General features: G+C 34.9%; 1 protein-coding gene and 1 non-coding gene across 2 annotated transcripts; both read right to left on the reverse strand.

Annotated features, from left to right (window-relative positions):
* Positions 1-7445: 7445 nt before the first annotated feature.
* Positions 7446-11787, reverse strand: LOC125050613. Its single transcript, XM_047650566.1, has 3 exons — positions 11661-11787; positions 8919-9013; positions 7446-8665 (listed from the first exon to the last, which is right to left on the reverse strand). Exons 2-3 carry the CDS (start codon positions 9003-9005, stop codon positions 7511-7513), a joined length of 1242 nt encoding a protein of 413 aa, XP_047506522.1. The 5' UTR covers positions 9006-9013; positions 11661-11787; the 3' UTR covers positions 7446-7510.
* On the reverse strand, positions 8735-8853 carry LOC125050741. Its single transcript, XR_007117194.1, has one exon. It is a non-coding gene; the product is annotated as a 5S ribosomal RNA (ribosomal RNA).
* Positions 11788-12130: the final 343 nt, after the last annotated feature.

The raw sequence follows: 12130 nt of genomic DNA on the forward strand, positions 1-12130 counted from the left end.
ATAAATTGACATACATACAAAAATATAAAAAGCGGTGCCGTCCCTATAACATGTGGACACTACCAGTTACCTTACTTCGATCTTTGAAAGAGAAGCATAATATGTTTGTAACGACCTGTGTTAGGAAGTTATTATGCATTGAAGTAGAGCATACTTACCCAGAAATTTATAGTACAACATTTTCACCGTACACACATTACGAACGATCAGTGGGCATTATACAGCCATGGCCGCTCTCGTGTCGATGGGACTACTAACAATAAATACTCGCCGCCACTCATAACGTATCAATTGTCTTTTATAGCTCGTACCAGTATTATTTATGCACGATATTATCTTGTCAAGCCGGACGGGCCGTGTCGAAACCGTTTGGATATATGGTCGGTCTGCACACCCCTTTGCCAGTGTTTTTACTAGAGTACTTCCTTTATAAATATATTTCAATGATCTGACGATGTCAGCACTAAAGTATCTTGTAATCTTAATATATATAAATTACGTGTCACGTTGTTTGTCCGCAATGGACTCCTAAACTACCGCACCGATATCAATCAAATTTGCACACCGTGTGCAGTTTGATCTAACTTAAAAGATAGGATAAGCTATCTTTAAAGTGACATCTCAATTTATACCCGCAATATTATTTTATTGCAAAATATTTGTTTTGAAAGTACTTTCAACGTTTCACATAAGCTACAATTTAATGGCATAACCACCAAAAAAGCATGGTGGTCCCCATTTATTTATAAGTAATCTTACAGCTAACATACATGTTTTAAAACAAAACACTTACACAATATACAAAGTCAAAACAGATTACATAGATAAGCAATATATATTAAATAGAAAACATAAGTACATATAGACAAAAAAATAAAAGAAAATTGAAATTTAACAGTAAACGAACGTAATTAATATTGCGAAGTCTTTCCGCCGTTCAAGTATTTCCTCACATTCTCTTTGGTGAGGTGGATAATATCAATTTCCTTATAATTTTGTGTCACAGTTAGATAAAACCCGAAAAATTGGCGAATTATGCAGGAAATTCGTGTTCGTATGCACATGGCACAATTGTAAGTATCTTGTAGCATTCGGTGGAGGAATTCTTAGAGAAATTAACGACAACTGACTTAATTACAAAACAATTCAATGCGTGATTTTGTTAAGCACACGAGTTTATTGAAAGCTCAGTAATTATACAAATATTGCGTTATAAACAATCAAGTGTGCTATGCTTAAGTTTTACATTAAAAAAAATCACAGGTCGAAATACAAAAATTGCATTTGTAAGCCGTTCCATTCTATACCGACATTACCAAGACTCAATTGGATGTAATCCGTACTTGAGTTTTCATTATATATATAAAGTAAACATAAGAAGATAGTATGTAATAGTATTCAATAGTAAACACGCATAAGATTAGAAACCATTACAACTTTTACATTATACTAAATGAAGTTCTGGACATAAATTTCGCGTGCCGTCACTTTGATTTGCTTTATAGCACAAATAGACGGTCATATTGACAGCAATAATTTTGAGAAATTCTAATTGAAACCGTGTTCGCTCTTTTAGTATGGGTTACCAGCAGGAGATCGCTTTTAGGTGAAAGGGCCACTCATTGCACTCGGCCTTTAGATTGATTTCCGTGTTCTATGTTTATTGTTTTTATGTGTGTAAGTGTAAATAAATAATTTAATATGAATCATTATTAATTGTTAGATTACGTATTAATAACAAGGAGAACACTTCATATGCCACAATATTCAGACTCATCAAATACAAAGTATATTGAACATAGTTTCCGAAGCCCCTAACAACAGCTCTGGCGCCGTAAATCTCATAATACCGATATTTATTTTAATACTCATTCTTGACGACAAAATTCTTCTCGGAAAGCGAATAACACCTTCGGACTGCCTTATAAAGCATCTAATAAAGTGTCTCATAAAGTAAAATGAGCGACTTCGGTGTATATGAGATATGGGTGGAGATGAGCATAAGGCTTGCGATAATAAAACGTGTTAAACGTGGCGCTAAAACAATTTGTCTTATATATTGGCAAGTGTATTTAGTGAATGACTCCTAATAATATAAGTTAATATTTATAAAAGCAATATTTTATATAAGAATCAGTAACCTGAAATAATTATTGAAACAACTTCAAAATAATTATTTTATTTTAAAAAGGTACACTAACGAAACACATACAGACACAGAGAACACACGACATACAAAATCACAAACAATGCTTGCATCAATGACAAAGGTGCAGAACATTTAAATGGAAACATTACAATGGTAAAAGAGAAAATAAATAATAAAAAAAACAATAAAAAATTGCAAGCCAAAACTGGCGTCTTTTTAACTCTAGTTTATTAAACTCTCAATTAAAAATTAAAATCTAAAAGAAATATTATTATTTCTTTACTTGAATTTTAGTATCAAACAGCCTTTACATATAAACAAACAAACTTTGGTACACATGTGTTAAACCCGAATTAATTTTTGATGTATACTTTTAATTAACCGTTTTCAATGTGGTGGGAGATAATTTGCGAATGCCTTTATTGATTTTGATATAAAAAAAAGCTAAAATAATTCTTATAATGTTATCTTATATATAACTTAAAGGTAATAAATTTTCATAATTAATGCATGTAAATAAAAATAATTACACAGCGGAAGAAGTCTCTGCTTACGACTCCTTGGACTAAAGGACTAAAGCAAAAGACATTAAGAGCTTTTTTGACGCTGGTAACGCTCGTCTTTAAAAGCCTATGTAGCTCTTTCCAAGAAAAGCTCACGAAACATTGTCGCGGACATAACTGCGCAAAATTTATGGTGACAGACGCCGGTGACACATCCGATTATATCTCTTAAATAATGCCATTGTTTATTACTAAAATATGGCTAAACACTCATTTGCATGGATATTAAGTTATTGGTATTATACCTATTTATAAATTACGTCATTTATTCGGAGTAATCTGATACTTAAAATCACAGAGAACAGTTCTTATATATCTTTCATTAATTAATAGTTAGAGACTTAGTGCACACTGTGACTGAGTTGTTCGCAGCTGAGTTTCATCATCGGACGTCGAGGCAGAATTCAAAATTTCACCCCTATCACCTTGACGTCCGTCGTTCCACAACTGAGCGTTTTTTAAAACAGTTTTCACCGCGCACTACGTAGAACCAGCCCAAGTATTTCCGAACCAATTCGACTTAGGGTCCTTCGAAAGAGATTACCCATTCTTAAAAGACCAGCAATGCACTTGCGAGCCTTCTGGCAAGTTAAGTGTCCATGGGTATCACTTAACATCTGCTTTAAAAAATATATATTTATGACTTTTTTAAGTAAAATCCGTACTGGTTTTTGACTTACGGGAGTCATAATAGCACAGTCGCCCAAGAATGCGATTCAGAAACGGGACTTAGCGAACTACGCCTTCTGTATGTCAAAATCCATACAGTCCAATCCATACATTCTGAAAAGGTGGGAGCTTGTAGTTTATTGTTTATTAGAATGCCAAATCATAAAATGACTGCTTCACGACGGATTTCAGAGCGACCGCCGATGCGCAAACCGCTGTGTGAGTTCGAAAAGTGAGTTACAGAATCGCAGGGCAGTTTTTAGGTTACGTCCGGCTTAGCGCTAAGTTTACTTTAAATAATTAAATCTAACTCTAGTCTCGACTCTAAACTTACCCTACGAGTAGTAATGCAAACATCTCAAACTCAAAATATCTTTATTCTTATAGTTAAACAAGTAGGTACACTTATGAAACCATGTACACATAACAAACCCCAATTTCTTTCAATAACCACAGAGCTTATATCGCCGATTCGGTAGATAAAAAAAAGCAATAAAATAATCATTTTGCAATTACACCATTCAATTAAAAATGGATTATTTCGCAAATCTTAATTCCGAGCACTTAGTCAAACAACTTTAAACCCTTTTATATTATTTAAGTTTAATCCTAGATAATCGGACATATCCATTTCGGAGTTAATTGGAACGGGACAAAGGACAATGAGTGTAAATATTAACGATGTCCGGAATTACTGAATAAATAATGTAACGGTTAGTGTATGGGGTTAAATTATCAATTTCACGAATCTTGGGACCCTTAACCTCGTTTAAACTTAGTTCACTAAAATATAGGGCTGCTACATTCGAGAAGCGTTAAAGAAAAATAATATCCGCGGATTCGATAAACGGTTTCTACACTCAAATGTACTTCCTATTTTACATTGCACCTCAACTATCATTATATAATGATAATAAATTAATATATTTGTAAGGTCAACATTAGATACATATAACGCCCTTCCTTAATAATATGTACTATCATTTTTAAAACTTATATTTTTATCGGCATCACTTGCAGGCTCAAAGTCTCCAACGACCAACTCTTGGAGGTCTGCCGAGAAATCCCGATTAGCCAGCAGATCAAGCGATACATGTGGAACTGGATAGCTCTCCAAAGAGATTCCAATCATAGCAGGTGCTTGATTGGAATCCACAGGGAAAGTGGAAGCGTGGGTATCCCAAGCAAATCTGGCGACGTACAGTTGCAAAGAGATCCGGAAAGACTTGTAGTAAAATGCGAAGCACAAGACCAGAAGTATTGCAGGCTCACTGTGGATACGCTGTGCTCTACGACTGAGCTATGGAGGATAGGATAGGTACACATTATTTAAGTTCCGTATTATAACAAAAAAAATCAATAAGTTACAAAAACACAACCAAATAATACAATAGTTTTTTCAACCTTCGAATACCTATAATAATAATGAACTATGTTTCTGTGTGTACCTAAGTCGATATGAATAATAGTCTATATTATTATTATTATTATTAAGCCCCATTATGGGGCAAACAGGTTGTGTATCAGTTTAATTGGTTACAAGCAATATATTTTTGCCAAGAACGAATTCAAAGCATGCGAAATATGTGTAAGTGGAATTTATAGAATTCCATATGTTTAAGAAATATAAGATTATGTTGTCAACCCTAATATCACCCCTGTCTTGTATGTGACTATAACATAAAGGCAATTTAGCAAATTGTTATCAGCATGTCAATGGTAGGACTATCACATAATTAAATTATTATAGTTATTGTTTAATGCGGCACTTCTTAATTTTAATTAATTTATTTAACTCGTGTCCAAATTGGCATTGAATTCAAAAATAATCTAATATACTCAGATAGATAGTTAGTCTTACGGGAGTAAGACGGGAGTATTCATTATAAAACCTTATTAAGCAGGTCGCAATTGTATATTCTACATTTTTTTTAGATTTGGGGGGCAAACATATTTTTTAACGTTAATTCAATCAAACTCAAAATGGCTCTTCGAACATAGACCTTCAAAAGTATGGAATGTTAATTTTCATAGAATAGGGGGGCAATATGGGACGCCCAAAAAGGCCAGTCATCGTACCCCTGGACACCCATTTTTAGTGGGTGCGTTGCCGGCTTTTGAGATTTGAGAGAGATGCGAACATAATAATATTTTATACAGTATTTTTTATATACATCGCGTTAGGTTTTGTTAGATGCCTAAAGTTAGCCACTAACTTATATATTAGTATTTGACTGTCAAATAAAAAGAAGCAAAAATTTTTTGGAGTTGATTAAAACATATTGATATTTAGCGCAGAGGAAATATTATATCGTTCTAAAGAGATACCTAATACCCCGGTATAACCCTTTATCAAACAAGTTACCCAATTAGCTAAACAGTTTTGGTCAGGATTACATTCAGAATCAAATATGGAACGTCAGAAGAAGAGAAAAGGATAATATAACCCCGCTTTTTTAAACAAATGACTACTGCTAAAGTATTGTCTGTTAATCGCTTCGCTTGTGTAAAAAAACTATATTAAGTATATTAATCGGCCACTACAGTTCAGTAATCGGCTTTTGATTTTAAAAATGGAACATATTTTTAAATTTAAATGGAACCAACGCGGTCTTTATATTTTAAAACATGCGCAATGAAATCTCTTACTTTCATCTGTTGTGTATGCGATGAAGAAATTTAGGCTTCTTCTATATTTTGTCTCCCTACGTGTAAAATAAGTTTGTATATTTTTATATATTAATTCCACACTCGGCTCTTGCTGTCCGTACATAAGATGGTCCCGTAATGAATTTTGCCTCAAGACAGCCTCTGTTTGGCAAATTATGTAATGCGGTACGCCCCGGGGTCGCATCTGTCAACCCTTTCCGTAACTATGATTTTATTATGAGAACCATCTTGGTCTATTGTTTATTATTTTATATGGGTATTGTCCCTAAATTGATTAAACATTTTGACTAATTTGTTAATATACGTAAACATACATTATTATATGGGATTGCGAAACGAGTGACATTACTAAAACACTACCGTGTGGTTAAAGTCATATAATAATTTAAAACACAGAAATTTTGCGTAAGATTTTAGTGTTAATTTAACAGGCATTTTTTTATTAACAACTTTAACTTAAGATGTCCATTAAAATAACGTATTGACAAGAATTATAAAGAAAAAAAAATCCTGAAAACCCGTGTCCCATTGAACAAACCTCAAATAAACTCCTTTACTATAAGGGTATTCACTAACAGTGATGACACAATCTGTCAAAATCCTAATCGTTTTAAATGTTTCATCCCTCACTGGGACCCCATTTAATTACGTGTAATTTATCGTGGTCTCATTAATCCGCGAACGCCTGGCCCTAACGTTTAAAATGTAGAAAAAATACTAAATCTATTTCCTTGATTACAAGCTGTCATGTCGTAGGATTTTTTCTAAGCCCACAATTGTAATTAGTCAAGATGGCTTTGAAACTTCTCTGCGGTCTTATTCTGAGCAGGGTTTATGGACTAAATACACCAATTAATTCATATTTTGTATATATCCTATAAAAATATGTATAAGGAAATTAAAAAATTACAAATTAAGGCAAAGACAACAAAATACCTATTTTGTAACCTACAAAATCTTTACTCATACTACAAAAAGGAAAGACGTATTGTATTGTAACGAATAAACTCAAAAACTACTGTTTCAGCTGTAGTGTTATTTATATTATGGAAGTTTTCTTGTGTATTCAGTAAATGCACATCTGAACTCAGAATAAGTCCGTATCTTCAAGTGGTGAACATTCATTTTCTTAAATGCGCAACGTAATTGGCCCCCACCTCGCGATGTTGCCAGCCACAAAATTTATTGCTTAATTACCTCAAGAAAACGCGTCGCTGCTCGTACATCCCGACAGATGTTTTTTATTCGCCCGGAAAAACAAAACGGTCCAAGAATGACATTAATTAATTCTTAATGAAATTCATCTTCACCCTCCCGTGTTTTAATTTAAATGCTCGATTTGTTACTTGTATAATTTGTCGCGAACTCTTCTCTCGAAATAATTAAAACAACCGTTACTTGTTACATTTATTCGAAATAAATTACGATAATAACTTGCCTGCTATACATAATCGACGTGTCAGTATTTCCTTTGATACGAATTATCTACTGCGCTGTGGAAAAAAGGTTCTTCGAATCTATGGTAGCTGTCATCTGATCGTCCGGGCTCTTTAAAACCTTTATGAGATAATTGGTCATTAAAAGTGTCACCAGTGTCGTGGTACTGATGACTATTTATCGTGTTCCTATTACTGTTCACAGTCGGCTTGTACTTGTCATCTTTCTGAGGCAAGATCGGCGTAGGCGTTACTTTATCCTCAATCTTCTTGTCTTTATTGGCTGTGCTGGCGCCAGCTAAATCTCTATAACCGAATCTACGTTCGTCTTTCCTTACTGGCGCGTAAGGATACCTATTTCTGAATCTGTAGTCGAGCCGACCGGTTCTCGCGCTATAATCGTCGTCGAAGCGCCTATACGGGTCAACGGAGTAGCGATATCTTAAATCAACGCTGGGCGGTGTGCGAACAACTTCAGGAAGATGCGCGTAGTATATTATCCGCTTCGGTTTCCTTGGCACATAGTTGTCGTATGTTTCGTCGTATCTGTCCGCTCTCGACGCGCCTGGATAATACCTCTTGCGGTCGTATAGATCATACGGGTCGCGTCTATATAAATCGTCAGGGGCGTAATATCGATCATTGGAATATCGTCTGTTGTCTTCCGGGTAATAAACGGCTTGTCGTGGGTACACTGGCTTGTACTGCGTTCTGTCTTCTTCGGGACGAACGAACTCGGTCCTTAAATCATCGGTACGTGTTGCTCTTTGTATGGCCTGTTTATCATTTCTTGATTCGGAAGCTTCTAACTGTTTGTTTTGGGTCACGAAGTTGACTCTGGGCATTCGTGAGTTGATGAGGTCGTTTGGGGGCTTTGGAGGAGTCAGAATGTCCTCTCGATGGACGTCGTTTTGGTTAGGGTAAGGAAGTTTTACCCAATTATCATTTGACGCTCTCGCACCTCTGCCTGTTGGTTTGTCTGTGATAGCTTCTGTGGTCTGATAGAATGGTTCAGGGGAGTGGTTGGTGATAGAAATCCTTGTGGTTGGGTCTTCAGGTGGAAGAGGCGCGGGCAGCCATGGTTGATGATTAATGTCTCTCCGATTTTCAGTTCGAATATTGTAGTACTTTTCCTCTTCTATAACGTCTCGGCGCTCTCGTTGCGTTTCTTCTATCGCCTAAACAACAATAAAAATATTAACACAAGAACTGCGATATATTTTAAGAGATAAATAAAAAAACAAAAAAGCCAACATCACGAGGTGTTCCCAGGCGGTCACCCATCCAAGTACTGACCTCGCCCGACGTTGCTTAACTTCGGTGATCGGACGAGAACCGGTGTATTCAACGTGGTATGGACGTTAGCAACAGTGCACACAAATTTATGGCATATATTTTATCAACTACAATGTTCTATTAACTAATATTAACCTGAGTAGTTTCATCAACTGCTTGCTGTATATCAAATGAGACAGCGGCATGCACGAAGAGGACAATTAAAGTTGCAGTCTTCATCATTGTATCAACTGAAAGTTAAAAAAAATAAATATTATTACGAATGTAGATAAAAAAATTCGTTAAGTAATCTATTTATCAAAATTCTCGTAACAGTTGTAACCAAACTCCAAAACGACTTGACCTATTTTTATGGAATTTGTATATCGGTAGGTCTTGGAATTTAAGAAAAACTATTTTTTTGTGAGTGAGAAGGGTGGCCCAGCCCAATATTTATATGATTTGGCATTTAAAAAATACAAATTAACCCCAAATATTTACCATTCTACTACTCTCTCATTGGTCAATAATTAACATAAGTACGTTATTTTTTAACTACCAAACTTTTCCCTGAAAATAATTTATATTATGGTAAAACAATAAGGTTTATTATATTTAAACTTCTGTTTCTCGCGAATATAACACCATTTTATTCATAATCTTTTCAATCATGTTGAAGCAAACATTATTAAATACGAAATTGTTGTAGGCTTTCATACGGACGGATGTGAATGGTGATGGGATAGCGGAAATGGCGTCACAATCCACTGACCATGAAGTCTGCCTAAATTATTTTATTTGCTCTCATCGTTCTAACCTTTGTCTAGGAAAAATATATCACTAATATGAGATATTTTAATGGATAGGTACACTACTGGCAGGCGATTAACTTCAATGTTTTTACCGCGCACCACCACTTTGTGGAACCAGCTGCAGACTGAAGTATTTCCGAATCAATTCGACTTAGGGTCATTCAAGAAAAGAGCGTACCAATTCTTAAAAGGGGGGCAACGCACTCGCGATCCCTCTGGCATTGAGAGTGTCCATGGGCGGAGGTATCACTCAACATTAGGTGGGCCTCCTGCCCGTTTGCCCCCTGTTCTATAAAAAAATGTTGGATTTGTCTAATTGCATGACACTTGCTTGTACGGCTAATCGATAGTGTATGGTATTATTTTTTTATTTACATGCGTTGCAGTAATACAGTTTAATTTATTAAAAAGGAGGGCAACTGGCGGGCTTATCGATTTCAGCGGTCTCTTGTAGGCAACAACTTTGAGAAAAAAAGATTAGATAAGGTAACCGCACATACAATTACTTTACACTAAACTAATGAAACAAAGCAAAGCAATTAAAACATATGTGAGTGAAAGGGACAAAAATAAAAAAGGACACATGGAATAGAAAAATTTCAGATCATTACGAAAGTTAGGTATACGAACTGGACAAGTAATTCTGGTATATTAGAGATTAATTTAAAGGAAGGACGAGCTAAGCGAATAAATACTGGAAGTGAATTCCTTAGCCTCATTGCAGAGACCTTAAAAATTATTAATAAAATATTTCTATACTTCTATAATAAATTCTTAAATATTTCTATGTAATGTCCGATAGAGGTCACTTTTTACGTCCCATTAATCACAGCCTACTATTGGTTCATTGATGAAGCCTATTCACTATCGACCCGTTATCGTTTACCCATTGTCTGGCTTGATTGACCTACTTTACAGTTTTACTATACATAAATGCAACCATTACAAATACCACATTGAACATAATAATTTTTATTATTCAGTAACAAAGGACTCCATACATTAACTGTCGTATATTTTCTACAAATGTTCGAAAATACCTTGAATATTTGAAGGCTATTAAATGTATAATTACGATTTTAGAAGCTAGTTATACATGTGTTTCGCGGTGGATGAGGTGGGGTAGGATCAGGGAGTCTAGTACATCATGAAAAGTTGAATGGTTAAGTTCTACAAAAGACAAAGGTTCTACTAACTTTGTGACTAGGGCTGCTTCCCGTACTTTATAATAAAGTATTGTACGTTATTTTTTGTAATCTATTCTTTATAATAACAATAAGGTACACGAAATATTATCGGTTGGCGCTGAATCGATAATTGACGCGCTAAAATAATTTTAAACCACTTTCGCTTTGAATGCCACAATTTATTTCTACGAAATCTATGAAATAAGGCTGTTTAATAACACGACGCGTTTGATACTTGCAATACGCTTGCGGTTCTCAAATTACCGTTCTAGCCTTTTTTTTAAATTACCTATTCGCTACATTCACGCTACATTTAAAAAAAACATCGTTAACGGATTTAAATACATATAGTATATTTACATAATGTTTCAAGTATTGTCTCGCTGACATCGATGCTATAAAGTCAACGTTATTTTCTGTACAATAAGGGAATGCTAATGTAATCTTTGACCAATAACTAAAGACTCAATTTAGTCCTTGTAGAGACCACAATGCATTTACAAGGCTTTTAGAACAGTGTAGATATATTATTATACCTAGGGGTTCAGGGAGCCGTGACCAAAAGAAGTAGATACATTATGAAAAATATGTATGTTAGGTTAAACTCTACCGAAGACTACTACTAACGTTGTCTACTAACGTTGACTGTGTCCCGCCCGATGCGACAGATTTATCAATAGTTAATAAATGAAGAATATTAATTTAACAATATGCTATCAGACCATAACGATAATTACTCTCAGATAGATCCTACAATTCCTAAACTTATCGTAAAAAGTAGTGTGCAAACATTTTATTCAATAGCATACCCAATGTAGACATCTCCATACTATGTGCATAACAAACTCGTTAGATGAAAAAATTTTATAAAAAAAATATTGAAATATAAGTCTTCATACCTGATCATAATCCCGATGTCAACGGTAGCAGCGTCAAACACGAAATGGTGTCCTACAGTCCACAAGTTCACAAACGTTCAATCATCCGTCACGGACCCATGAGCTTTTTGTTTACCATCGTTGTTCCATTGTATACAAAATTCATAAATCGGGAGACCAAATGTTAGGGTAACAGATACACACAAAAATAAACTAAATTTGGTAGTACCTGTTAGAATTGTTGATAGAAATTGTATATTAAAAATGGACCAATATCGATCTCTCACATGATTTTTACTTGCGTGGAAGTTCCCAATTAATTGCCAAAAATCCTCGATGACGCAATGTCTAAAAAGCATGTGATTGCGCCAGGAGGATTTCGAGCTTCTGGGAAGAGTTGAACCAGCTAAATATTCACGCAAAATTGACAATTGTACACCTGTAATTGCGAAAAAAGGTGTAAATTACGGGGTTGATAGTCACGGATTGTT

The sequence above is a fragment of the Pieris napi genome, chromosome 6 (assembly GCF_905475465.1).
Source record: "Pieris napi chromosome 6, ilPieNapi1.2, whole genome shotgun sequence".
NCBI lineage: Eukaryota > Metazoa > Arthropoda > Insecta > Lepidoptera > Pieridae > Pieris > Pieris napi.

What these genes read in the sequence shown, in the direction of transcription:
- LOC125050613 (XM_047650566.1), bottom strand. Translation starts at nt 9,005, where the DNA reads ATGATGAAGACTGCAACTTTAATTGTCCTCTTCGTGCATGCCGCTGTC. An exon ending in CAGTTGATGAAACTACTCAG is followed by an intron (nt 8,666 to 8,918) that starts GTTAATATTAGT and finishes ATTGTTGTTTAG; the next exon opens with GCGATAGAAGAAACGCAACG.